Raw genomic sequence first — 27,540 nt, 5'->3', positions numbered from 1 at the left:
ATTCTCTCTTGTGAACCTCCAGCTTTTTCTTTTTGTGAAATCTGTAATTTGTGAGATGAAGGTCAGAAAAAAAAGATTACATAAGTTTTAATCAATAGTTTTATTATCTTTAATGTTTGGAATCTAAACAACGTAAATTTATCTGCACTTCATTAAGAGAAACTGGTGAAGGGCTGCAGATGAAAACAAGCTTTTACCAATACATTTTTCTGTTCAAATAAATAAATAAATGCATACAGTGCATTCAGGTGTAGTTTATATAAATATGGGAGCACTGTGTAAGCCCATGCATGCAGGTCACAGTTGTAAGCATAATAAAAACTCTCATGAATAGAGCGTATCCAAACTGCTTTGGTCTGATCGAACGTCCTTGAGGATAACAGATGGAGGGAGACAGCGCGATGAAGAGCTCGGTCCTTCATACTGTAAATATGCTGTTCAGTGCGACTCGTTCAGACATTCTGTTTTGTTTTCTTACCCTGCAGACAGCATACTGTAAAGCCGACATGTTAACAGCAACCGGTTCACATAAAAGGTTTTTCTCTGTACACAATATTTGCCGCAATGTTCAGAAGCAAGTGGGAACAACCACTAGTATTGTTCTTTCCACCTACACTTTTACCATCTGAAAGCAACAGGCGTGTGTCAAGAACACAAAAAGCCTTCAGTACTATGGTACTATTATGCCAACAGAGCACGTCGCTCTCAGACTGCCAGCTTACTTGTGGTTCCTAGAGTATTTAAAAGTAGAACGGGAGGCAGAGGCTTGGGCCCAGTTTGGATTTGGGAGACAGACACCCTCTCTACTTTTAAGATTCCCTTTTGATAAAGCATATAGTTATGACTGGATCAGGTGACCCTGAATCCTCCATTAGTTATGCCTAGACTGCTGGGGGCTTCCCTTGATGCACGGTTTCTTCTTCACTTTCTTTTTTTCACTCACTGTGCTTATAGTGATTATTATTCATCTCTGGCTTTTGCCCGTGCGCCTTTGTCCCGTATTCCTCCCCTCACTCTCAACCGGTGGCGGCACATGGCCGCCCCTCCCTGAGCCTGGTTCAGTTATAGGTTTCTTCCTGTTAAAAGGGAGTTTTTCCTTTCCACTGTTGCCGAGTTGTTGCTCATAGGGGATCTTCTGACATGTGGGATATTCTTGAACTGAATTAAACTGAACCAGAGCTGCAGCTATTAGTAATTAATTTAAAGAAATGTAAAATAATGATAAAAAAATTATCTTTAGTGTTAACTTTTGCCACTTTCTTTTGTCCAACATGACTGTAAATAGAGATCCCCTTTTATAGAATACAGTAACAGGTTAACTGATAACAAAAACAACAGTCTTTAACTGTGAGTACAAAATGAAGGTGAATCTGCATTGTGTCTGCTCAACTCTGCTCTAAACTATAACAGATGCTGGCTTATTTTTTATATGGACGAGTCAGTAATTACCATTATTCATGTATCAGCGTTGAGAAAGTTCTTTGAGCATAAATGAGCCACACCTCTGCTGCTGCCTGGCCAACCTGGCAGATGATTAACAGACATATCATCATGGAACAAACAAAGGGAGCGCGATTTATTCCCAAATCCTAGTTTTCCCCCAATACAGACCTTTAACATGGCATAAAGCAGCTAATAAATATCAAACATTAAGAAGTAGCATTTAATGGGTTTATTTTAATTTACTAAACTTCCTGGTTAGGTTAATCACATATCAAAAGCTGTGCAATATTTCAAAAAATATTTAACTAATTATTAATTCACTACATTTTATCAGCACATGCAAGACAAAAACAGAGATTTGTTCCATCTAATTAGCACTAATACTACAGTGAATGTGGCTGCACCAGACGCTGAACAAGCTTTGAAGGAAAAGGAGTGGCTGCACCTGATAACGGAGTTTTATATCACAGAATCAACACACCCTGGCTACATAGATTTATTAGCTGCAATTCAGCAGTCGCTGGGTTAAGAAACTGATAACTATCATGTCAAACACCCTCATTATCATCGTACGGTGATATTTTCTGTTTTCTGTCAGAGAATCCTCTTTCTGCCAGAAATGTCTAAATAAAAGCTGCCCTGAGATCAGCTGGCAGCAGCATACTGCCAACGGATTGTAAAAAGTAGTATTTTATGAATGACCTCTCTAACAACATATGCAAATGTCCAGAGAGACTGCATTCAACTTGTAAACTGCATTCAACTCGCAAACATGAGATTCTCATTAGGAAAAGCACTTTTTGAGTGAGGGATTGAGCGACTGAGGGTTATTACAGTAATTGTTGGATTATGCACCCCACCCCCGACTGTTGTTTTTCCAGACTTTCGGGACTGACGGGCTGCGCTCTCATCTGCGGGACCTGCTGCTCTGCATTATAGCTCTGATCTGCTTGACAGATGACTGGGAAACATTAAATCCTTGTTAAGTGCTGGAGCAGGCCCAGGGTCAGGAGGAGGGGATTGAGGGAAGGGTTACACTTTGGCGGGCTGCAGATTGGCAGGGTGATGTTGATGGTGAGAGAGTGAGAAGTGACCTATTTTTTTTTTTTCCTATCGCCTAATACAAAACAGATTTTGATGAAGGTGCTGCTCATACACGGAAGCTGCCCAGTTCAACCCCGGCTTAATCCCAGTCTGATCTGATGGTTCATTTTGGTGTAAAACGTGATGCAGCAGACAATTTAAAGACAAATACTACACTTGGGGAGAATGTCTCTTGGAGGAAGTATAGTAATGATAGTTGGTCATGTACCTGAAATTAGAAGATGGACGTGCACCTTAAAATAAGGAGCAGCCTGGAAAACTGGGAGATTCAGTCAAAGTTGAAATGAAATGTAAATGCTGGTGGAGGAGAAACCAGTTGCGCATAAAAGACCAGGAAACAGTTTTAGCTTTAATATTTGCTTTTGGGAATTTACACTGAAGTTGAATTGAGTTTTTGTTGTTGTCTAGATGTGTCAACTGGTTTTAATCTGACAATATTATTAACCTGTACAAGTCAGGCGGCATGTACTGCATTTACTGTTTGTCAATCTGTGATGTTATGTGTGTGAAATCGTTCCTCGGCACAATAATTGTCATCAACAGGAGATAGAAGGGATGCATAAATGTGCCAAAATATCTGTTTCTTCTGCTTCTCCACTTCAGGCTCAAGGGGAGGATGGAGTCCATCCCAGCTGTAACAGGGCGAGAAGCGGGGAAGACTCTGGGACAGTTCGACCTTCAGTTGGAGGACTAATACACATAAACACAGACAACAATTCACGCTCACATTTATACCTGCAGTTAATTCACCAATTAATTAACCTTATCTGATTTATGTCTTTGTACTGTGAGGGGATGACAGAGTACCTGGAGAAAACCCACACAGGCCTGGAGAGAACATGCAAACTCTCCACACAAAAGACCCGCCTTGGATTCGAACCCAACCCCTTCCTGGAGCAACATCTCCCAAACCTCATGCTACCCACAAAAGTGTTGTGATGTAGACAAAGAATATTATCTTCAGGTTTGAGGGATAATCACATCTGTGTGTAAGCTGTTAAGTAGCGAGATAAAGAGAAACCAGATGGAGGCGCACAATCTTAAATATGTGGATCTCAAGCTTTATGCATTTTATAAACCAATTTAACATTAACTGGCTTTTCTGCTTATGCAGTTGCTGCAAGAATACATATTTAAATTTTAAAAGGACTAACACAAAAAATTGTCTGTGATTTAAATTTAAAGACATTAGTTTAAAGATTTTAAACTAATATTTTATGCCTTTTATTTCTAATCCTGTAAAGTTATACAGAGAACAGTACAGGAACAATAACAAAAGGAGCACCACAGAAAATCAGAGAATAAGTAGGTTGATCAATATTGTCCATTGGATTGGATTCCAGCTAACTGATGGTGAACATTTGTTTCAGAAGGGCAGTCTGCTTTTCAACAATGTAAGCTGTTAATTCTTTGCTAGGTAGCAACCACATAAATCTGCTCAAGCTCAAGTGCGTCCACAGAGGAGCCACCAAGCATCGAGTTCACATCCTGAATCCTAAATAAGAAGCACAGATGGCATCTAGTGACCATGCTGATGCACAAGCGTCGGAATATTTCTGAAACATTTATCCAGCTTTGACGTCAGAGACACCTTGACTATTAATGAATGAAATATGGGAAATGCAACCTCAGTGGGGGTTACATCAGAGGTTTGGCTATCCAGCTGTGACAGTGTAGTTAGATCTTCCACTCAGGTCCTGGGATCACAAGGACTAAGTGCCCAATCTGTCTTCATCAAAACCACCGTGTCCCTTCCTCCCCCTCCAGCGGCGGAAAGTCATTCACCCTTTAAATCGTCGAGCTGGAACTCGGCTTAAAAGGGGGATTGGAGGTTCAGCCAGCGGCAGCCAGTAAGAGCTTTACAGAGAGAGAGAGAGAGGAAGAGAGAGACAGACAAATTCCACCTCACGCACCCACCAGCACATGGCCTCAAAGACCTGATTAGGATCAATATCCTGTTTGGAAGAGTGACACTCTTCAGTCCGGCACGTGTCCGATAACAATAGCGAGGAGATGCGACGCAAAATACAATTACTCTGAAACAACAAACAGCATCTTACATCAGCAAAGCCAAGCTGCAGCAGGACCCGTAGTAAGTTGCTTGGTGACAGTTGCTAAGCCACCACTGGTTTCTGTCTAAGGTCTCTCTCTTTTTTTTTTTTTTTAATGTCTGAACTCAGGGACTTTCAATTGTGGTGAAGATGCTGTCCTTACTTTACGAGGTTACCAAGTTTTCAGGCAGATTACCCTGAAATTTTGTTTAATGGTGCTTGAACTAAGTTGGGGAATATTACACATATCAGTAGAATTCTTTTTTAACTTGGTTCTATTATTCACCTACTAAAAGGACTAAAACTAATCAGAAGAGCAGGAGTAATCAGCCTCAAGGTGCTTTAGGTTGTAAGGTAAAGACCTTACAATAATACAGAGGAAGCAGAAAACAATCAGATAGCTCACGGAAATCAGAAATCCAGTATTGTAAGTCAAGAGTGTTGCGTTTCATATTTTATTATAAATTACTATTTAAACAGTATAAATACTGTATGTAGGTATTCTTCAGCCTAATTCAGTACATGCAGCTACAATCATGTGGGAAAACTGCAGATTTGAGAACTGTCCAGATTAAGATCTAGACGGTTCTCCACCCAGAGGGTAAGTCGCACAAAGTCACTGTTCAGGATGCTGCAGCGAAGCCTGTTGTTGGAAAGTTCATTGGAAGGGAAAAAGTGCAAAAAGCAACCTATGGTGACCTTGAGAGGATTGTTAAGAAAAGTTAATTCAAGAACTTGGGAGAGGCTCACTAAGACTGACTGAGGCATGTGCTGGAGCACCATCAGCACAGATGTCTTCAGGAAAGGAGCTGTGGCTGTCATATTCCTAATATCCAACCACTCCTGAACCAGACAGTTTTACGTCACTGTTGCTCAATGATCCGAGGTAAGTAAACTTTGCATTTCATTTTGAAATCAAGGTCTGGAAGAACTGTGGAGAGGGACACAATCCAGTGCAGTTTGGTGATTCAGTGGGTCATCTGCTGATGTTTGCAGTGGTTGCTCCTCTGTGTTTTACCAAATCCAAAGTCAGTGAAGCATTTAACCAGGAAACTTTAGATTCAGAGAATTAATGCTTCCATCTGCTGACTGCTGATCTATGATGAAAAATATCCGACTCAGAAATACAGATGATCTGTAAACTGCTGTAAAAGCAGCCTGGGCTTCAGTGACACCTCAGCAGTCCAACAAGCTGATCACCTCCATGTTACAACACACTGACACAGTAATTTGTGGTAAAGGAGCTCCAACCAAGAAGTAAGCTTATAAATAATTATACCTTTCAGAAGCTGGACATTCCTGTTAATCTCTTTTTAAAAAAAAAAAAAGGTCTCAGGAACTATTCAGTTCTCCGGTATTTCCTGTACACATAGAGCACTAACAATAAAAATAAATAAATCTTTGAATCTTTTTTTAATGGGTGATTCAATTTTATTTATTTAGCCCCAAATCAAACCTGTCGCCTCAAGGTTCTGACAACATCCAATATGCCACCTCCTCCAGGAGGACAACAAGATGTTTCCAAGCCAGCCAGATGAGATAATCTCTCCAGCGACTGCCCCGTGTCGCGAGGTCCTGGTGGCTAGGCCTTAGCCCAAAAAAGTGATGTGGGTTCAGTGCTTAGTAGATCAGATGGCAGTCCCAGGTGAAAGTCCTGGCGCTCCGATCTCTGGTGTTCAAAACTGGCTATACTAACACTGAAATATTCACCTCACGTTTATTGAAAATAAAATATATGAAAGTTTCTGAGGAGCACTAGCATACTAAAACAATAATGTATAACACCACATATCTGTGTACATCTTGGCTCTGTATGTAGAAGCCAATTATCTATAAATTGTATTCCCAACACCAGTCAGTTATCGAGTACCTGCACATCTCAATTAGCATCCACACATTTACTTAGGCAGGTTCATTTTGCTGTTTTCTTTCATATACTTGCACTTCTCTTTGTGATTTCTACATCCTAAACTGATGAGCTTCCGGAGGGCCTACATTTGATAGCAAAATGACATATTTAATATATTGCACAACATGCAACGTTCATATGAGGCCGAATCCTGGCACAGGAAGTGTTGTGTTTCAATTCCCATTGTGTCCACAGAATAACAGCAGGTGTGTGCGTAATCGTCCAACTGTCATATGCATACAAAAAAGTTATCATCCCAGAGACCCATTTATTATACAACAAAGTTGCTTAACAATCACGCACTGTGGTGATCCTCGAATAAATGATAATTGCACTGCATGGAAATGCATTGTATACTAGAGCACAGTCAATCTGACAGACCGAGACTCAAATCATATGTGAATTCTGGGTGTGCACACTCACACGCAGAAACTACATGCTGTAACTCCCACGCGGCAGCTATGTGTTGTAGAGCATGAACAGACCAGTGTCATCCAAAATAATAGACTGAACAGACTGCAGTATGGCCCACATCGACAGCCCAGCAGATTTGCTCGCTCCACAGTAACGTGTGTGGTCATTGCATAACAAATTCTGACATTAAAGCACGACAGTGGAGGCCAGAGATGCTTTGCCCTTCCCATTGGGATGGGTGGGTGGGGGGTGGGGGCTCATTCTCACTAAGCAAACTGCTGTAAACAAATTCTTTTGAATGTAAATACATTCTCTCCATTCACTGGGCACCCCACAGAAACATAAATCCTACCAATGACATAATAAATATTCCCTTGGATAGAAATGTCTGTTGAATGGCCGTACCCATGATATAAATCTGTATTTTATATGCGCCTCTTCCACCAGCAAGAACTTTTCAAACGCTGACAAATGTTAAACATTTCTTAATCATTTATGCTTATTTTATAGAATTATACAGTGAATTATTTTGCATAAATAAACAAAAGGTGAATATTTTAGGGCAATACAGAATCTCATGAGCAAAGCGGTTTTAAAACTACTGGAAATAGCGTAACGTGCAGCAGTGGTGGAGCGTTATTCATACGTCAAATCGAGGCTGACAAAGTCCAGAGGACCTGAAGAGGTTTGTGCAGAAAGCTATGCGAGTGTGCGTCACGCGAGTTGGTTGTTTACTGGGTTGCGTGAGAGATGGTGGTCTGGAAGGCGAAAGTGATGTTGTTTCGCGCGTGATCGAGGTAGGGGTCAGAGAAGGAGTGTGTGTCACCGGAGAAATGTCTCCACTGCATGAGCTCGGACATGCTGAGATGCTTCTGTGTCGCCCCCTTACGGTCACCTTGACGACCGAGCTGGCAGGGCCGTTCGGAAACCAGCTCCTCCTCCTCTGTGATAGCTGAAAATGAAGACCGCAAAGATGTGAGGAGGCATGATTCTTTGTCTTTTCGTGCTCTGGTGTCAGCATGTGTGGCGTGTATGTGAGCCTACCGCTGAGTGTGCCATCCATGCCGCAGCCACAGTTCAGCAGGTCATGAGTCAGGCAGGGCGTCTCCGTCAGGCTGAAAAGATCTCGCAGGTCACTGGTGGAGAAACTCGTGTGCTCTGCCCCTTTCCCCATGTCAACCACGGTTCCAGAGAGTCCCTGTTTGGACACCTGTCGCTGAAATATACGCTCCTCAATGGTGCCTGAGAGAAAGAAACAAAACTTTAAAACACTGTTGATATGGTGCACTTTTTTTTTTTTTGTTCGGAATTTGTATTTACGTGTTCTTGCCTGCAGTGAGAAGACGGTAGATGTGCACAGTCTTCTTCTGTCCATCTCTCCACACCCGAGCCATGGCCTGGACAGAGAAGAGGGGGGAGGATAACACACATGTATTCAGTGCCCTCTGCTGGATTTGCATGTACTCGTACACAAGGGCAGCTTCACACTTGTTCGATTCAATTCATCTCCCCTAAGCAACGACCTCCGGGCCATAAATATTGGGCCAAAGTGTGTCAAAGGAAATCAGTTCTCACAGATTTCCATATTAGAAATGCCTATTTTTTTAATACCTATTTGATCTTTTTCTCCCTGATAACAACACTGATAATTTTCAGTTTCTTTTAAGTGTGTCTTAGTGAAATCCTTCACATGTTTTGGTTCCTGTCATTTCCATCGTGTTCTTTTTTTATTTTCATCGTGGGGTTTTTTCCCCCACTTCTGTTGTTTTTTAATATTTCTGTGTCATGGTTACCATGTCCATCTTTTACATACAGCTCACGATGGATACCAATAAAACCAAAGGCACTTTTAAACTTCAAACAACCCCAACATTTGAGTTTTTCTACCTTTTCAGACTATTACTGTTTGTATTTTACCTGAATGTCATTGGCAGGGTTCCAGTCGATGTCGTATAGCACCAGGTGGGAAGCGCCAATGAGATTAAGCCCAACCCCACCTGCTTTAGAGCTCAGCAGAAACAGGAAGTTCTGAGAATAGGGACTGTTGAAACTGTCGACCAGTCGCTGCCTCTGGTTCGTGGGGGTATGTCCGTCCAGCCGACAGAAGGTGTAGCCCATGTGTACACACAGGTCCTGGAGCAAGTCTAGCGTCCGAGTGTAGTTTGACACTACGACCACCCTGCAGGAGCACACCTACTATCAAATGTGACGCTTGATAAATAAAGTTTAAAAAAAATCCAGATGATCCAAACAATCAATAGCATCTTAGCGTCACACAAAAACACACCTGTCTGAAGAGCTCAGCTGTCTAATGGCGGCAAGCAGGTCCGTAAGAACCAGCAGTTTTCCAGAGTCAGCCATGGTGAATCCTCCTGAAGAATAGGATTCTGGGAAGAGATCTGCCAGCCCCTCATATAATGAACTCTCCACAGAGCCAGCATCTGTCCTCTCCTACCAACAGAACAACCCATGTTCATGGTTAGGACTGGGATTCACGATTATATATTTATAGTTTCCACTATGATCACAGGTTTCTGTCCCCCCAGCCAGCTCATAAAAAAATTAACCTTAACAGTGACGTGGAGCAGTCCGGGGTGATTACAGAGCTTTTTCAGTGCGGTGATGCAAGCCAGATGTGTGTGGGTTTGAGTGGAGCCCTGAAGGCAGGCCCTGAAGACTCTGTGGCAGAGGAGGTGCTTGTACAGCTCTCGTTGCAGAGGGGACGGCTCGCAAAACAACGTCCAGTCGAGGCGAGGAGGCAGGTAGCGGTTGATGATTTCCTGCGTCCGCCTCAAGATGAACATGCCAGTCAGACGAGAGAGCTCGGTCGCTCGCTCCTCTCCCAAAACTCTCTCCTCCTGTTGGCAGTGGAAGATGTAAGATCAGGTTTAACACCAGATAACATTTTTATAACAACTGCACAGGAAAGAGAAAGGAGATGGGATTACCTCTGTGCATGAGGGCTGTCTGGAGCGCAGGATTGGTTCCTCGTATACTTTTCTATAAGCAGTCGATGAGCCCAGAATCCCAGGGTTCACAAACTCAATGATGGCGTAGAACTCCTGCAGGTCGTTTTGAACTGGAGTGCCTTCAAAAGCACAAAAAACAGTCTGTTATAAAACATCTGCAAGCAGTTGTAGCTGCCATTCAGAAACTCCCTTATCGCTTTCACCTGTAAGTATGACTCTGCGATTACACTTGAGGCTGCTGAGGGCTGATGATGTTTTGATGTTGCTATTCTTTAATCTGTGACCCTCATCACAGATTATAAGACCAAAATCAACTTTCTGGACCTGAAAACAGAAGGAAATTACAAGATAAGAGTACAAAGATCAAACAGCTTCGTTGGAAAAAGCACGCTATGAGACATCGGGAGAACATACCTGCTCCAGGCAGCGCAGCAGCATTTCATAGCTTATCACAAGAACGGTGTGCAGTGGGGACAAAACAAACTGCTCTATCCTGTGGTCCTAAATACATTTCAATGAAGAAAAAAATGGAATTACTTAATAAACTCCAGATTAAAGTAGATGATTCATTCAGATACTATTATATTATTTACAAAAAAGATATTAAATCAAGAAAAGCCGGCAATAAAAATGGAGTAACATAATTAAGTTATTGAATAAGAGAGAAGAATTATTGCAATAGAATAAAATAGAAAGCTTATAATAAAATGGATGGATTTTTTTTAAAACCACAGACATGTAACTAAGAGCATGTGGGTTCCTTCTGAGTTTTAAGCAGTGTGACTTGTTGCTGTATGCACTTTAATACAGAATGGATAACAGGTTATATACATATGCACTAAAGCAGTGAGTTCACATTCGCTTTCCAAATAAAATCATGTTGTTTCATGATTAACTGAACCAAGGACTTGTAATTATAAAACAGAATAACCTGATCCACAGTGAAAACACTGATCCTCTCACGGCCCAGCCACTTGTTGAATTCTGCGGCCCAGTTCTGTACCAGGCTGCCAGGTGTAACCACAAGCACACGCTTAGCAACTGGCCTCCCACCATAAGGTCCCTGCTTCAGCAACGTCCAAGACAGCGCCACGCTCTGGAGAGTCTTTCCCAGACCCATTTCGTCGGCCAGGATCGCACCGTAGCAACCTGCAGCTCTGAAGCACAGACACATAAGCACAACATCAAACCAGTGGCTCCGTTTTGTTTTGTTTTGTTTTTTGTGTGGCGCTACAACAGATTAATTAAGAGGTTTTTTGCACAGCATTTCATGATAGCCAAACAGCACTGTCACCTCATGCCCATGACACACTCGTAGAGGAAGAGCAGGCCATCCCTCTGGTGCGGTCGCAGGTGTGTGGTCAGGTGTGGGTCAAGCACAACATCGACCATAGGAAGCCCTGACTTGTTATTTAACCACTGGTGGTTGGCGGAAGGGCGAGGCATCACCAGTGCACCTAAAACGATATGAAATAATATTATTAAAATACATTATAAATATATTTTTTGCCAATTTATGTAGGTAATAACTTAATGCATCATCAAACTCCAACTTTATCCACACACCTGGAGCGAGGGGGTCATGGCGAGGTCTGCGAGTTTGTTCCTCCTCTGGTTTTGTTTCTCTGTGGCCCGCTCCGCCCACCATTGTTGGAGGGCAAAAAGGTTTGAATGCCAAGCGGCAGGAGGGTGGTGGAGCAGACTTTGTGTTTAACTCCACTCGCTCTGTTTGGACCTCCTGAAAACAGCGCCCCTTGGCAAAGTCCTCAGCAGAAATGACTCCCATCACCTCCACCTCTTTCCCACCAATCATGAGAGTCTCTCCCTCGGAAAGCGAGGCCAGCTCCGACACCTTGTAGCCACTACCTACAGTTCAGATATGCACACTTGTCAGGATCAAGGGTAGTAGGAGAAATCAACTAGTATTGACCTACTTAGCCCTTTAGCATATTTTAATGTTTAATGCAGTAAGCTTCAGTTAAGTGTAAAAAGTATGCTTGTAGAATTTTATTTAAGATTTGAGTATTTAACTATTTTCCAGTGTTTCATGATCCAAAAACAGGCCTCTGGGGCTGACTATGCACAACTAAGGCAAAGAGGCAATAATACCTTACTTGACAGAAGCCTGGGTATTTTCCTGTTATTTTTATATTTGATCTTGAGTAAATTAAATGTCAGGTAAATAATTTTAATTACAGTACTGATTACTTTGCTTTCATTGAGTCTTAAGTCAGTCTTAATTTCTTTATATTTTGCAAGGAAAATGTGAAATAAATAGGTTCAGCAATTTACTGAAATGTGTAAATGGAGTTTTTTGGTGCAAAAATCACATTTTATGCCTTTCACACTCTGTCACCTTTGATATTCTTGTTAGATTAGACAAAAGAAATGTAAAGAAATTATGTATTTTTCTGACAAGCTGCTAATGATAAAGTAATTGTCTTTGCCAAGTTGTTTGTTATGTAACACTGGCTCATCCTTCGAATTAGGTGCCTTTTTATTGCTTGAATGATTCATAGATCTGCATTTACAAGACTGCAGTGAAAATGAGTGAAAAAGTAGCTGAAGTTCAAAGAAAAACTTTGAAAGTCCTCGAGAAAGCCTGGAGAACTACAAGTCTAGCTCCTTGGAAGCCAAATATAAAGAAATGCAGGCTATCTCAAGGCTTTTTGTATATAGTATTATATTAAAATTGGGCAGTTGTCATTTTAAATACAAGCAACAACTATACAGGTGACGAATTAAAATTTGATGTTGGTGTCCGTCTTACCCTTTCCGATATCCTTCCCCTCCATATCTTTAAGAGTGACTGTGCGTCCTCTTGTCACCAGCACTGCGTCTCCCTCCCAGCGCTTATGTTTCTTCTTGCTGGCCTTACACCACACCACACTGAAGTAACGCGCCCCCTCCTGACTGCAGCCAGAGTCTGAGCCTGCAGGAGGCTGAGGGGTTTGGGGAGACCCAGGAGGGCCATCATTCACTCCTGTAACACAAAGACATAAAACAAAGTCAGATCCACCAGATGTACATGGGAAATTGACCAGCAGAGGTCACTGTCGCATCAAGCTTTTCAGCATAAAGGCTTCTACACGCCATTGTTGGCTCCACCTATCATGGAAACAAAATACAACATGTACAAGGCTCAAACAGTTAGCACCGTGAAACAATGCAAATGTCAGCAGATGCAGTCACCTTATGATCTTTCATCAGCTTCTACAAGACGGATTAAAGATGATTTCCTATAAAAGTGGAACACGTGACTTGGAAATAAACAGAGGACCAGAGGAAAATGGATCTTCTTTTTAATACAAACACGTGAACGCATAGACAAACAGTAAGAGAAATGGGCAACACTTGTATAACAACAGTACAATACAATCAATGTTGAACTCACAATAAATAGCAGTAACACCAAAAACCATCAGGGCCCCTCCCTTCTTTTGTTCGCGCAGCCGGTCAACAGTTCAGCAACCAGCGAGAATTACTCACTCGAACATTTTTGTTATCCCAATAACAGATTAAGGCCTTCAAAAGTTTACCTTGTGCTTCAGTCCTGGTATCTCTAAAATTTGCTACTGGAGTGCTTTCTTGTGGCGACATGAATGGTTTTTGTACGAAGTCTACAGAATGAATAAAAGCGGCTATAAAAATTGTTTTGATAACCAAAACCTCTAGTGGAAAGTGGATTTCTACAGATGCCAGAATGGGTGGAAATGTTCTTTACACAGAGATAACAACACGTCGCTCACACTGACATCAAGTGCTTTAACTCTTACATTCATATTTTTCCAACAATCTTAGACAATAAAGATCATTAATGCCTTGCTGGCACTCCTGTAATTAGAGACTGATGGTAGGTGTAGGCAGGAAGAGCACCACTGAGGTACATTATCAGTCAATACTACAAATATTCCCTTCCAAAATTTGGACTTTTATACATATTGGCCTGTCACAGTGTTACTGATGTGAGCTTTGTTTTATTACATAGATGTTTGTCCCCACTTTTGGTACTCATGGACACGATGATGCATTTTTAACACAGACAAGCACAAAGACGGATGGCAGCAGGCGTTATTATCCTAATTATCCTGCAGGACGTAAACAGGTTATCTGTGTGTATACGAGGCACTATGTTTCCAAAAGAAAGTCAAGTCCTGAAACTGATCTCACACAACCAAAATAAAACAAAATTAGTGACTGCTCCAAAGCACTTTTTTTCCTTTTTCTTTTTTTTTAAAAACTGTACTACTCAGAGCCCCTCCCTTTCTCACAGTGACCACAGAAGTGCATGTTGATACTTGTTATAGAGAAATGGGCAGTCCGTGTCTCAGTCGGGTTGCCTTCAGTTTCTCCACTTTGATCTTGGCTCGCAGCAGTTCCTCCTCCAGTTCCTGCTTCCTCTTCAGCCCCTCTCTCTTCTCCTCCAGGTACAGGGCCACCTTCCTGTGATTGGCCAGCACCAGCTCGTGCTCCTCTTTGGCCAGTTGCAGAGGCCGAAACCTGTCCGGCTCGTGGTGAGGGTAGATGTCGTTGGGGTAGAGCTCATGGCGTAAGGGCAGCGGCGAGGTGGAGAGAGGGATGTTAACAGAGGAAGGAGCTGGAGATAACGACGCTTCATAATCATGGATGCTGCCCAAGTCCTGCTCTCCCTCTCGCTCCTGGCCTCCTTCCAGCCGTGGTCCTGTGTGCGCTGGGAGGATGGGAAGGTCTGGCGGTGGCTTTACATCCTGTTCAGCGTCCAGCTGGACCACCTCATGGGGGATACTTGGGACAGATGCAGAGTAATCCTGAAGTCCAGCCAGAGATGAGCTGCTGCCAGGATGTTCGATAGGAGAGTTGTGCTTGCTGTATATTAATCTACAAATGGGAAAAACAGGATTAAAAAAATAAATAAATAAGTGAGCCTGGAGTGCTTAAGCAGCATTTACTATATCTTGTTTATGTGAAGTGTGTTGAAACCTCTGCAGGTAGGTAAATCAATCAAAGAATTAGGTGAATGATCAGGGTGGTTACAACCTCACACGTGTGAAGCGTTTTTGATCCCACTCTTATTCATCACTAGGATTTCTAACTGTGATGACTGCCTTTTAATCTGAATTATTCAGTGTATTTTTCTCCTCTGCGTACTCTCTTAATCCAGCATGAGGATATTTAGCAGTGTCTTACTTTTTGTAGTGCTGAGAACACAAGATAAATAATTGTTTTGGAGCCAAGTTTCTGATAGAATTATCAATGTGAAAACCAGACCTATGTATTTTCCAAATGTACTGATGAGCCGCCAGTAAATGATGGCAGGTCATGCAGTATGTCCTCTTGAGCCTGACAGTGTTCAGTGAGTAATCTGATTGGGTTTGGGAGCATGAACGGCAGCCCCTCCTCTCCCTCGGTATGTCCAAAACTCTCATGTGACTTGTGTTATCCTTTATCTTTGTGTGTGTATGTGTTCTCATAAGTGCAACCGTACCTGCGCAGCGCCTGGTCCTTTTCGTGGATGGGCACGTGGTGAAACAGGTGAGGGATCATCTCCATAATTCTCCTGGTTGGCTCGGAGATGCTTGCTCTGTACTCTGGCTGGGCGTGTCTCCTCTGCATCACTTCCTGCTTGGCTGACTCCTTCAGTCTCTTGTAGAGGGTCCGGAGGCCCTGAGCTGTGCGATGGGGTCTGTCTCCTCCCAGGGCATTGTACTGTTCAGCAACAGTGTCCCAGCACTTGTTCTTGTCCACGATGACCGCGTGCTTGTTGGTGTGCTCCTCCAGGATTCGGATGTGAGGCCGGACCAGCTTCAACAGGTCCAGCTTCTCAGAGAGGGTGAAGTTGGAGGAGCGGGCTTTACCCACCATACTGGACAAAAACACAGAGCTGGATGCCATCTTCTAGCATACTGGGCTCACGCAGACCAAGTCTGGCCTATGGCTGTCACCCTTTAGTAACCACACTCAGTGGTGTGGGCTTCTCTCTCTTCCCACCTGTCTTTTTTTCAGTCCCCGCCGCTCTCTTCTCCTGGTCCACGGTGACACACCAACACTGGTCTAACTCAGAGACATGTCACATTTCCCCCCTTCGTCTTCTTCCTCTCCAAATCAAACATAGGCTATGTCTAACAAGTGCATGGATTCTCACACTACTCCTGGACTCCCTCTCAGCTACGTTGCACAACAAAAACAGGCTGTGCTGCACACAATAAGAATCAGGCTTAACTAGGCCAGCCTCGTTTAGGCCCCCGCCTACCGCGGAGGGCTTTGGATGAATTCCTCCCAGCTTAGGCTGACGTAGCTAAGCCGCTTAAGCCCAGCCCGACCTACTTACAGCTCGGTCTCTCTAAACCCCAAACCGAGCACAGCACAGAGCACAGCAGAGATACACCGGCTCTACAGTGTGACAAAGGGAGTGCTGCAGAGGGACACTGCCCTCTGCACATGTGCCACAACAGTTTGCAAACAGCACACTGTAAGGTGTTAAAGTGTCACATGTCTAACGTCCTAAAGTGAGTGATGCTTTGAATCAGCGCCGGCTTAACTAACTGAACCGGGGGGGAGGGGTCTGTGAGCGCGCTGCGCATGTCCGTGGAACCCGCGCTTCTGGCCGTGCTTCAGTGTAGAATGAATGCAGACGGGGAACGCCAGCTCCGCAGCGCACGCGGCGACTTCGTTGATTAAATACGTGTGTGGGGCGCGTGCAAAAACAGCTCCAGGAAAGCGTGCTCGCGCCGCGCGGTCTCAGGAAGTAAAACAGAAGCACTGGCTGCTCCGACAGGAGGAAGGGGAGGAGAAGGAGACGCTGATCCCGAGCACAGTCCGAATCTGGCCGCTAATTTGCATAATGCTGGACCTGCTGTCACTCAGCCTTCGCCCGCCCGGTTTAACATCTATCCTGTGTGCGTGTTATTATTAGACAGAGCGGAATGCTATTTATATAAACGTTATATCTCATTATAGTGTCTGCTTGAAGCCTCTGCGCGGGGTTTGCTCGAGTTAGACTTTGCAATATAACAGCGAATTTAAACAGCAGTGGTTGGTACGTGTAGGGCACATTATGAGGAATAATCGCTAATGTGGTGGTGATGACGATGATGATGATGTCCATGTAATTTATAATACTGGCTCTGCAGTGTTATAAATTACATGGACAGGCCAGTAGCTGTAAACTCTCTTTTGGGACCAGCCATACCTTATTTTACACAGCAAACATGAAAAAGCTTCAGGTCCTGAATGATCCATTTAGGACCGACAACCTCAAGCCAAATATTTGTAATTAGTAACGTCCCTCCCTTTAATGCTGTGTATCGATTAACCGATTATACAAATGTAGCCCAAAAAACCCCAAAATAGATTGCACGACACATTTTTAAGGAATAAATTACAAAAAATAAAAAGCAAAATGCCCGATGTTGCAAATATGATACAAATTTAATCTCATATATCAAATTACTATTTTTTTTTTTTGTCAGAAGGGTCATTGTACGCTACATTTTCAAAAAGTTGGAAAGTTATTTTATGGTTCAGGGTTTAAAGGATTTAGAAACACGATATATTATCTTGTATATTATTATAATTATGTTGTTTATAGAAATCCTGGAGGATTTTCCGGTTTGTGTTCTAGTCACTGCACATTTTTGTGTTGTTTATTTACTATTTAATATTTCTTCTTTTGTACTGATATGGACTGCAGGTGGCTGTGAATGCAAAGTAGATGGTGTGGCTCAAGTAAATATACAGCAGAGCTTTGTGTTCAAGGTGACAGTGTTTGTATCATCTCTATCTTTCTTTTAAAAAGACAACAGAATCAGTATTGTTCTGTATGTACACATTAATATACATGATGCTTTTTGCCTGAGGCAAAAAAAAAAATTGCCAGCAGTGTGACAACGTCTGTCCCCCTTCCTCATCTTTTGCATATTTGTCACATTTACATGTTTCAGATCATCAAACAAATTTAAATATTAGACAAAAATAACCTGAGTAAATTCAAAAAGTAATTTTTAAATTATAATGTATTAAGGGGGGAAAGTTATCCGAGCCTACATGAAAAATTAACTGCCACCTTTGTAAAATCATAAATTAATTGATTAACCACAATTTTTAGAAAGTTAAGTTCCGTTTCTCTGTCTACACCCGAGTCTGATTAATGCCAGACCTGCTGAGTTACTAAAACCAGTCTGACAAAGTGAAGTAGGTTCAAAGATAAAGCAACACATCATGCCACGATCTAAAGAAACAGCTGAGAAACAAAGTCACTGACTCACAACTGTCAGTCAGGCTTTGGCTTTGGGTTCCAGTGAACCACAAATGCAGAAAACTGAACAGCGGTGAACCTTCCCAGGAATGACTGGTCTACCAAAATTACTCAAAGAGTGCATCGACGAGTCATCCAGCAGGTCACGAAAGAACCCAGAACAGCATCTAAAGAATTGCAGGCCTCACTCACCTCAGTTAAGGTCAGAGTTTATGATTCAACAATAACAAAGAGAAGGCATCCATAGGAGAGTTCAAGGAGAAAAGTACTGCTGACCAGAGAGATCACAAAGGCTCGTCTCACATTTGCCAAAGAAAAACATCTTGATGATCCTCGAGACTTTTGGGAAAATATTCTGTGGACTGACAACACAAAAGTTGAGCCTTCTGGAAGGTTTGAATCCTGTTACATCTGACGTAACACAGCATTACATAAAAAGAGCATCGTACGAACAGTCAAAAGTGGTCGTACAGTACTCTGATGTCTACGTGGACGTGGACAATTTGCTGCAATTGAACCATGAATTCTGCTCTTTATCAGAAAATCCTGAAGGAGAATGTCCAGCCATCTTTTTGAGTCCTGAAGCTTAAGCTCAGGTTCTGCAGCAGGAAATTGATCCAAAACACACCAACTCAAAATGTCTTAAAAAAGAAAAGAAAAAAGAAGAAGAAGAAGAAGAAGACGGTTTTGGAGTGTCCTAGTCAAAGTCTGGATTTAAATGTGTTTGAGAGGCTTTGACATGACCTTAAACAAGCCACTCATGCTGGAAAACCCTCCAATGTGGCTGAACTAAAGTAATTCTGCAAAGAAGAGTGGGCCAAAATTCCTCCATAGTGATGTTAAAGACTCATTGCTACTTATCGCAAACACTTGATCGCAGTTCTTGCTGCCAAGGATGGCACAAGCAGTTATTAAGTTCAAGGGCAATTACTTTTTTCACACAGCATCAGGTAGGTTTAGACAGCTTTTCCCCCTTAATGAATAAAATCATCATTTAAAAAAAAAAACCCCACTTCATTTTGTATTTGCTTGGGTTGTCTTTTTCTAATATTAAAATGTATTTGATGATGTCAAACATGTAAGTGTGACAAATATGCAAAAAAAAATGATTAGCAATAAAGCAAAATGAAATCTTGCATAGATTTATTGCTCCAGACGCCTTGAGGCTAAAAACGATTGAAAACCATAATTAACGACATTTTAGAATATTTGTCATAAATAAAGTACAATTATCAAAAACAATAATAGTCCCATTAAAAAATATTAATGTATAAAATATAACAGAGCCCACAGCTTGGTCACTTGAGCGCTAATGAAACAGAAACGGCTGTTTCAGTAGAATCTTCATGACTAAACTACCTAAACCTAATGAGGCATCAGGTATGCTGCATGCTGAGGCTTGCACTGTCTTTGTCATTGTAACACACAGGGTTAATTGGTTTAGCTTTTAATCTCACCTGCATTTAATTAAAAACTAATTGGAAGTCTTGTTTGGTTTAAGAGCTATCCATCTTAAATAACAGCTTGTAATGGAACCATGATTTTGTTTTCTGGTGGAAATCTTGAAGCTTTTCTCATTTTCAAACGTTGCATCTCCTTGTCTCCTCAAGGAGAGGGGAATGCTTGCTGGATTAACTTTAAGCAAAGACACGCAGGTATACTCTTCACGGTCAAGAAAAATGGTGGGAGGCACAGCTGGAATACTTAAATCATGGTACAAGAAGAATCCTATCTGAAACTCTACCTCTAAGTTGTAGCAATAACTCAGTGATCACACCATCAACCCTTCACTATTTGTGGGTGTGATTAAAAAAATAACTACGTTTAATTAAAAGAAATATAAAAGTCATCATGAGCAATGTTATGTCCATCTGATTCATCAGACTCCTTTCCTTCCTGGCCTTCCACTCTTTGTTGTGGTCTTTTTTTCCTCTCTCTCTCATATGAGGCAAACATATTTGTCCCCATATTTGTCTTTGCACATTCCCTGACATACATTGCTGAAACTATGAGAATCTCCCTCCAGGAATCAACTGACATTTGTAAGTTTTCATATTGCTGCTATGATTATTAAATTGGGCATAAGAAGTGAGAAGATGGGGCAAGAAAAAGGCAAGGCTTTACATGGCTGTTTGTTTTTTACCTGCTGGTTTATAGTCTTCAGCAGAGGCTCCTAATCCAGGGTTCTGATGCTTTGTCTCAGCCTCATTTTCCTTACTCTCAGTTGCACTGAGAACACGAGCCAGAACCTTTGACAAGGCTGGGGCAGCTTCAGGCTGGACGTTAAACTCTGTCTTACTTGCACCTGGTGTTGCAAGGCTTCTCTGGATCTGCGAAATGAGGTACGGACAAAAGAGAATTCTTAATATGAGGAAGTGTGATTAAAAAAATAATGGAAAATAATCAAATTAGAATTATAAATACTGAGGGTTTAATACTGTAGGAAAAATGTTGAGAAAAAAAATTACTTTATCCAGTGCATTGCCTGAACCAAGTTTGGGGGTCAAAGGCTTGGATTGAGCCACAGAAAGTGAAGTACATGCACCAGGTGGCACAAATCGAGACTTTTTCACTGCATTACCCAAGAGCTTGCTGGGAGCTCCAGAGCGCCGCATCTTTCTTTTTCCTAAAGACAAAAAGCAACCGATACAATAGTCAGATTGTCTATTCTTATTTAATTCACTTAATGTACAGAATTCACCTGCTTGCTGCATACATGCTACTACTGTACATTACCTAATGTATATATTATATATAATGTCCCCCCTTTGCACAAGTCGAGGAGCGTGTCAGGTTACATTTCACTGTGTGTTATACTTGTATAACTATACATGTGATGAATAAAGAACCTTGATCCTACAAGCAGATTAATAAAATACAAATACAGTAACATTTGGTTGACACAAAATCCCAACAAACACCTGGACTTGCCTTAAGGCGTTACTGCATGATTACCGCTTATTACAGACGGTTTAATATCCTTTGAGTGGTTTAAAATCAGGGGGGGAAAAGAAAACAAAAATATCTTCCTCAAAGGTACTCACTTTAATAACTTCGTGAGGCATGTAGCAAAAACTATCTCGTCCGCTCAAAACAAATCCAACTCCAACACTATTCCTTTTAATGTCACAGTCCTTTAGCATTATATGAACACATCTAGCTAATGATTTGTCCCTATTAATAGCAAAAAATTGAAAACTTGGATTATTTGCATATGTAAATTCTGCACTGGGTAAACTGTGCATATCGAGACGAAAATAACTCACTCAATCCTTTTTTATCATACATAAATCCTTGGGGTCACTATCCCTCTGATGGCTTTCTAGCTTTTTCACGTCCTCAATTCCTGCTTATGCTGGAATAATCGGCATATCACGATAATTTCTAGATAGCAACATGAACCTGTTACACAGCCAGCTAGCTAACACTAGCATAAAGATGATAATAACGCGGTTGGAAGTCTAATTTAGGCTTTATTATCAAGTCAGATAACGTGTGACAACGTATTGTACATACCCCGACGAGCTAAAAGTTAGAAGAAAACACCTGACATCGCAGCCTTTAACTCAATTGCAACAGAACTCGTCTTGTCTTTCCTCTTCAGTGACTCTAGCAGCGGTTCAGTTTCTCCCGCTGAACAGTTTGAAGAATCTGATTCGTCGAACCAATACAAATGGGCGTGGTTAAAACGAAAGGGTACGTTTGGTTCTTCTGTCCCTACAGTTTAGCCGTCGCATTCAATGTAGTTTATATCCCGCTTGAATTTCAGCAACCGGTCGATCGATAACTTGTGAATCGAGCTCACCTACTACTCACTTCATCCCTTCATTAAATCACAGTGAAAGCGTGAAAGGAGGAATATTTGGGAAATCTAAATATTGGTATAACCGTTTAAGTAAGCTGCTAATCGTAATATTTTGTTTCACTAGCACAGCTACCACAGTAAACTCGCCTCACATGTTTTTTGCAAGGCTAAGGCAAACGTGTCAACTTTTCAAAATTTACCGCAAATTACTCAATTTGAGGGTACCTGAAAGTAATACTTATATAGTAGTTGTATTAAGTTATTTTCGCTAATACTTAATTATATTGACATTTAATAATATTAATTATTAATACTGATATTAAATGATAATACTGACAGGACATTTATTAAGGGGGGAAAAAAACTATCCAAACCTCCAAACCTTTCTGCATAATTCAAGTGAGGTTGAGCTTCAGGGTAAGAACGGATGGCTGGACATTCTCCTTCAGGATTTTCTGGTAGACAGTAGAATTTATGGTCCCATCAATTACAGCAAATCATCCAGGTCCTAAAGCAGCAAAGCAGCCCCAGACCATTACACTATCACCACCTTGTTTAACTGTTGATATGATGCTTTTTTAATTAAGTGTTTTATGCAGTTTAGTTTTATGCAGTTAGTTTTATGCAGAGGTAACCAGACTCAACCCTTCCAGAAAGTTAAATTTTTGTCTTGAGGATCATCAAGATTGATGTAAAATGACTTTATTTACACTGGCATCCCGAAGATCTTTGTCTAACATTAAAAATTAGTTTGATGATCTGAAAGATTTAAGTGTGAAGATATACAAAAAACTAAGAAACCAGGAAGGGGGGAATACTTTTTCAGAGGACTGTATGCATAAGAGAGCTTTACTTGGTACGGGGTCATTTTGAATTACTGTTTGTGTGATTGTAAGTCTTACTGAGAGGATATAAAGAGAACAGGATGATGAGTCCAGGCATTTGGTGTGCTCTTTGATTTTTGTGATCATGCGTTCTTGTGCCATCTGATATTGAGTCTGTAATCCAATCATGGAGGGAGAGAGTGTAATCCATCTTAATCCCACATTCAGAGAGAGAGGGAGAGGGAGAGAGGGAGAAACCTAGGATAGGGTGGGTCATTAAGAGAGAGAAAAACAGCTGAAGGACAGCAGTAATCTCTGAATGCTTCACAACAGCAACACAGGTTTTTAATAGCTAGACAACAACACTGCTGCAGAACTTGTCTGCTTTAGACTCGGTGTTCAGTGTTTTACTGTAATTCGGCCTGTCTCTCTCATCTGATCTGGTCCCGTCTGACAGCTGCCTTCCTGTGTCCTGAACCCTTGTTGTCAGGGTTACCTCTCCACGGAGACGCACTCTCAAAGGTAGGGGAGGGCTTCAAAGGAGAGGAGACCCTCACCTTTATGGTGTTAAGAGTGAGGATGTGGCAGAGATAGGACGGCAGGTTGCCCGTGGAGGAAAGAGTGGAGTCAAAACCTGCAGAAAGAAGGAAGTAGGAGTTGGTTGAAGTGAAAGTTGACATCTGAGGTAAGATAAAAAGAAAAGAAACAAATGAGGAAACAAGACTGCTTCCTGCTTTACCCGTGTGTTGTTTAATCTGTTTAACTTTTTTTTTCTTTTTTTATTAGGATGGGCTATGATCTGGAGAGGTTTGTAGGTTACGTGAATGAGGGTCTACTGTGCTGTGTATGTCGAGATGTGCTGGAGCGCCCCCTCCAGGCACCCTGTGAACATGCTTACTGCAGCTCCTGCATCAGCACCTGGCTGGTCCATCACCACTCCTGTCCTGAGGACAGACTGCCACTGGATGTGGGTAGCCTCAAACCACTGTACAGGTCAGTCTCCGTCTCCTGCAGTTGTGCTCCTTGCTTCACTTCCTCGTAATCATGCACTCTTAAGTTTTGCAGATAAGTTTTCATGCAAGTCAGTAGCGTTATAACAGTATGCTGCTTTTCTCACTCTAAGAGTTTCTGTCTGTGTTGGTTTGATTTGCAGGTACATGCGTAATGATCTGAACCGTCTGCAGATCCGCTGTGTGAATGCAGCACAGGGGTGTGAGGTGGTCTGCTCCCTGGAGAGCCTCCACTCACACGAGGACGAGTGTGAATTTGCCTTCATATCCTGCGCTAACACAGGTACATGACAACATCACACCGGACAAAACACTATTCATGCAGTGTGTTTTTATAAGTCTTTATGACAGTAAAAGTCAAACTGCAATCCTCATGGATGTGTATGTTACAACTGTAATGTGACACGTCTGTGGGGGTGAACAACAGGTGGGCCCTGTTGTTGTCTTGGCTACCCCAGGAACAGGTGCACTTTTAGGACTGAAAGCTCCCACAAGCCTCACACAGAGAGCACTGTGTGAGAGTCGGCTTTCATTCATTCTTTAATGAGTGATTTTTAGGTCTGTTTGAAACATGTACATGCAAGTGTGCGCTTTTGTGCTCACCATGTGTCTGTGACCCGTGTTTGGCAGGTGGAGAGTACATATGTTACCACTGTGGTAGGTTGAATCACATGCGGTGTGTGTGCATGCGGTGTGCAGTTTAAGTCACTAAAATCACCTGAAATTTCTGCTGTTGTGTGACTGCAGTGATCTGTGACTACATTGTAGATTTAATAACTCTACTTTAGATACACAAAGTGTTTACAAAGTACATTTTTGGTGGTGTTAGTAGATTATCTCCTCTTTGTACACACAGATGATTTTTATGGAAAAATTCGTGCCTGCAAATAAATTTCATCTTTGTGGAGATGCTTTAGAAGCCTGTCTTATACACTGATAACGTGGTGGCTCCATGCGAGGCCTTTGCACCCTTGTGACTTTTCCCTCTCAGGCTGTCCCGTGCAGGTCGAGAGGCGGGGCTTGGAGGCTCACCTGTCAGAATGTAGCTTTCGCAGCAGGGAGTGTCCTAATGGTTGCGGCCACACGCTGCTCTCCATTGACCAGACACAACATAACTGTGTAGCGGAGCTGCGCACTGAGGTGGAGATGCTCAGGTAAGCTCTTCTGTGCTCTCTTCTAAGCCTGAACTCAGAGGTAACACCACCATCATGACTTGGTCTCATTAAATGTCAACTGTAGGGTGGAGATGCTGTGCAAGGTGGAAGAGGTGAGACGAGAGATGGAGTCTCGGCTGGACTCGCAGAGGAGACACATGGTGCAGAAAGAGTCTCAGCTGAAGAACGAGGTGGAGGAGCTCAAGGTAAAATGTCCTGTTACCACATAAATGCAACAGAAGATAGTACTAAAGCACAGATTTGTGACCATGGGATACATTTACTATGAAAGTACAATGCAGTGCAAATCATTTAAAAAATGCTGAAAGTTTAAAGGCAAAATGCTTTTAGAAGTCTGAACTGTGTGAATGTCATCTTAGCATTCAGACTTTTTTGCTCGGGTGCCATATTTTTTAAAAACAGTGAGAACTGTTTTTTTCACTGTCCTTTTGAAATAAGCAAGGCCTGAAAATTATATCTGATTCCTCACACTGCAGGACACCTTCTCAGGCCCATAAATGGTGGCAGTTTACAGATCTTTTTTAAGTCCATAAAATCACAATAAAAAAAAAAGAAAAGAAAGTACACTTATCGGTCATTTAAAAAATAATCTGTTTCGTAGCAGGTTCTAAAATTAATAAATACAACCTCAGGTGAACCACACAGCTAAATGACATAACACATAACAAAACTAAGCCAGAATGCAGAAGCAGTGTATGTACAGTTTTACTGGATACAAAGGATTTAAGAGGGAATTGAAGCCACGTGCCGATAATCAAATGCACTTAACTGGCATGACAATCTCTAAAGAAGCAGGCAGTTTGCTGTTTTGGAGCATTAAGATGTGTGTTAAGACAATACCAATGAGGCTTAACATCAGTAATGATATTAACAATCTGGGAAAGGTTATACGGTCATTTCCAAACTGTTTGATTATACAGCAAGGAAGATTATTTACAAGCAGAAAACACTCAAGACAGTTGCCAGTTTTCCCAGGAGTGGATATCCCAGTGTCAGACTGTGCAGTGCTGAGAGAAACTGTAAAAAAAAAACAAAAAAAAAACAAACTACCTCCAGACTCTACATGCCACAACTTATTAAAAGTTGAAGTTCATGACAGCACAATTAAGTATGGCGTGTTTGGAAGGGTTGCAGGAGAAAGCATCTTCTCTTTAAAAAGAACATGGCAGCACAGCTTAAGTTTGCAAAGATGCATTTGAACAAAGAGTTCTGGGACAATGTTGTCTGGACAGATGAGGTGAATATTTGGAAGTCAAACACAATCAAAACAAACACGTCACACCAACTGAGAAGCACGGTGGTGGTGAGGTGATGATTTGGGCTGGATTTGTATTCACTGGAATACACCATGTAATCATTGAGTTAACCGTGAACTCCTCTGTATACCAAATTGTTCTAGAGTCAAATGCGAGGACATCTGTCCAGGAGCTAAAGCCTGGCTGAAATTGGCATCACACATAAAACTACTCTATTGCTTCACGTCATATCCTGTCTGTGCAGGGTCAGCTATCCCGTGTGATGTGTGACATGCGTGCACTGCTAGGTGCAGAGCGTTTGAGGAGACAAGAGCTGGCAGAGGCAGAGCTGGAGAAAAGAGAACTGCTACAGGTCCTCAGAGACCTGCAGCCCACCAGGAGCCAGAATCCCACTGAACAGGCAGCCAGGGACCAGCATCAGGGAGAGGTGCAGACATCAGGCTGGGAACTCCACACCGAGCCAACCAGACATCAACAGAGAGAGGCTTCTTCACATGCCTCCAGTCTGTCACTGCATTCAGCCCAGGCTTCACATGCATCAGGCCCACCCCCATCACCACAGCTGGGTGAGGTAGGGCGCAAGGGTGGGACCCGGAGTCTGACCTTGGACTGCATTAAAAAGAAGAGCAGGGAGGTGACAGTGATCTGAAAAAGCTGCAATATATGAAATCTTTATTTTTGTATTATTTAGCAACAAAATTAGGGTTTGGGTAAAACATGTTACAAAAGAAAGGTTTTGCTACGCTGTGTTTTTAATGCTTAAAGATCAGCTCTTTGTGTGTTGGATTTTTGAACCACCTGACGTCATTTTAAGTGTATCGTCAGTGAGCTTCAAGAAGTTGGAATCCCCAAACGTATATTTTTTTTTTACACCTGAGGTTAACCACATAACGATTCAGCGTGAGTTTTTGTGAAATGTAAAAAAATAGACAAGTTTAAAAAAATATATGTTGAATTCATTTTTTCAATGGGAGAGAACGTTCAATAAAAACGGAATTTTCAAAAAATATGAATTTTCTGGCAATTATTTCATGGTTTCGACTTTTAAGGGTTAACGGTCACATATTCCACCTATTTAAGATATATTAATGTTAGTCCCACATGACCACATAGTTCAAGTTTCCATAATATCCCATAATACCAACCGTGTCTGTATACCACTGGTTTTGTGCTCCTTTTCGAACAGTTTCAGGGTTTGCGAATGAGATCAGCCTTAGAAATAAAAAAAATCACCACCAACAACAAAAAAACGGGAAAAATGCAGCAGCTGCAGCCGTTGCAAACACAGTGATAGACAGCACAAGAGGGATCGCATTTTTAAACATTTTATCTGAGAACCACAGACGA

The 27,540-nt window shown here is 41.9% G+C and overlaps 3 protein-coding genes across 4 annotated transcripts; 1 reads left to right on the top strand and 2 right to left on the bottom strand.

Moving 5' to 3' along the window:
• Nucleotides 1-21: 21 nt before the first annotated feature.
• Nucleotides 22-21,754, bottom strand: rad54b (RAD54 homolog B). 2 transcript variants are annotated; one of them, XM_085292182.1, is made up of 16 exons: nucleotides 21,640-21,754; nucleotides 20,592-20,749; nucleotides 20,267-20,453; nucleotides 12,661-12,873; nucleotides 11,457-11,756; nucleotides 11,185-11,347; nucleotides 10,822-11,047; nucleotides 10,305-10,391; nucleotides 10,094-10,214; nucleotides 9,870-10,009; nucleotides 9,489-9,779; nucleotides 9,209-9,372; nucleotides 8,839-9,100; nucleotides 8,252-8,318; nucleotides 7,966-8,163; nucleotides 22-7,873 (listed from the first exon to the last, which is right to left on the bottom strand). In XM_085292182.1, exons 2-16 carry the CDS (start codon nucleotides 20,736-20,738, stop codon nucleotides 7,653-7,655), a joined length of 2,787 nt encoding a protein of 928 aa, XP_085148308.1. In that variant the 5' UTR covers nucleotides 20,739-20,749; nucleotides 21,640-21,754; the 3' UTR covers nucleotides 22-7,652. The 2 variants fall into 2 exon arrangements, with proteins under 2 accessions (XP_085148308.1, XP_085148309.1); XM_085292183.1 differs by lacking the exons at nucleotides 20,267-20,453; nucleotides 20,592-20,749; nucleotides 21,640-21,754 and adding an exon at nucleotides 15,858-16,817.
• LOC146564404 (fibrinogen silencer-binding protein-like) lies at nucleotides 13,179-15,861 on the bottom strand. The gene is made up of 2 exons (XM_085292186.1): nucleotides 15,355-15,861; nucleotides 13,179-14,747 (listed from the first exon to the last, which is right to left on the bottom strand). Exons 1-2 carry the CDS (start codon nucleotides 15,759-15,761, stop codon nucleotides 14,192-14,194), a joined length of 963 nt encoding a protein of 320 aa, XP_085148312.1. The 5' UTR covers nucleotides 15,762-15,861; the 3' UTR covers nucleotides 13,179-14,191.
• A 615-nt stretch (nucleotides 21,755-22,369) lies between the features above and the next one.
• Nucleotides 22,370-27,509, top strand: rnf41l (ring finger protein 41, like). The gene is made up of 6 exons (XM_085292181.1): nucleotides 22,370-23,437; nucleotides 23,539-23,745; nucleotides 23,906-24,045; nucleotides 24,754-24,916; nucleotides 25,002-25,122; nucleotides 26,438-27,509. The coding sequence occupies exons 2-6, from the start codon at nucleotides 23,540-23,542 to the stop codon at nucleotides 26,840-26,842; spliced, it is 1,035 nt and encodes a 344-aa protein (XP_085148307.1). The 5' UTR covers nucleotides 22,370-23,437; nucleotide 23,539; the 3' UTR covers nucleotides 26,843-27,509.
• Nucleotides 27,510-27,540: the final 31 nt, after the last annotated feature.

The sequence above is a fragment of the Mchenga conophoros genome, linkage group LG11 (assembly GCF_057382185.1).
Source record: "Mchenga conophoros isolate Kocher_MC1m ecotype Shallow Benthic linkage group LG11, M_conophoros_male_GT1.1, whole genome shotgun sequence".
NCBI classification, from domain to species: Eukaryota; Metazoa; Chordata; class Actinopteri; order Cichliformes; family Cichlidae; genus Mchenga; species Mchenga conophoros.
This window is presented reverse-complemented; position numbering and strand designations above follow the sequence as displayed.

What these genes read in the sequence shown, in the direction of transcription:
- LOC146564404 (XM_085292186.1), bottom strand. Translation starts at nt 15,761, where the DNA reads ATGGCATCCAGCTCTGTGTTTTTGTCCAGTATGGTGGGTAAAGCCCGC. An exon ending in AAGGACCAGGCGCTGCGCAG is followed by an intron (nt 14,748 to 15,354) that starts GTACGGTTGCAC and finishes TCCCATTTGTAG; the next exon opens with ATTAATATACAGCAAGCACA.
- rad54b (XM_085292182.1), bottom strand. Translation starts at nt 20,738, where the DNA reads ATGCGGCGCTCTGGAGCTCCCAGCAAGCTCTTGGGTAATGCAGTGAAA. An exon ending in GTGTTTTCACTGTGGATCAG is followed by an intron (nt 10,392 to 10,821) that starts GTTATTCTGTTT and finishes AAATGTATTTAG; the next exon opens with GACCACAGGATAGAGCAGTT. An exon ending in GACAGCCCTCATGCACAGAG is followed by an intron (nt 9,780 to 9,869) that starts GTAATCCCATCT and finishes CACTGCCAACAG; the next exon opens with GAGGAGAGAGTTTTGGGAGA.
- rnf41l (XM_085292181.1), top strand. Translation starts at nt 23,540, where the DNA reads ATGGGCTATGATCTGGAGAGGTTTGTAGGTTACGTGAATGAGGGTCTA. An exon ending in AGCCTCAAACCACTGTACAG is followed by an intron (nt 23,746 to 23,905) that starts GTCAGTCTCCGT and finishes TTTGATTTGCAG; the next exon opens with GTACATGCGTAATGATCTGA. An exon ending in ACGAGGTGGAGGAGCTCAAG is followed by an intron (nt 25,123 to 26,437) that starts GTAAAATGTCCT and finishes CTGTCTGTGCAG; the next exon opens with GGTCAGCTATCCCGTGTGAT.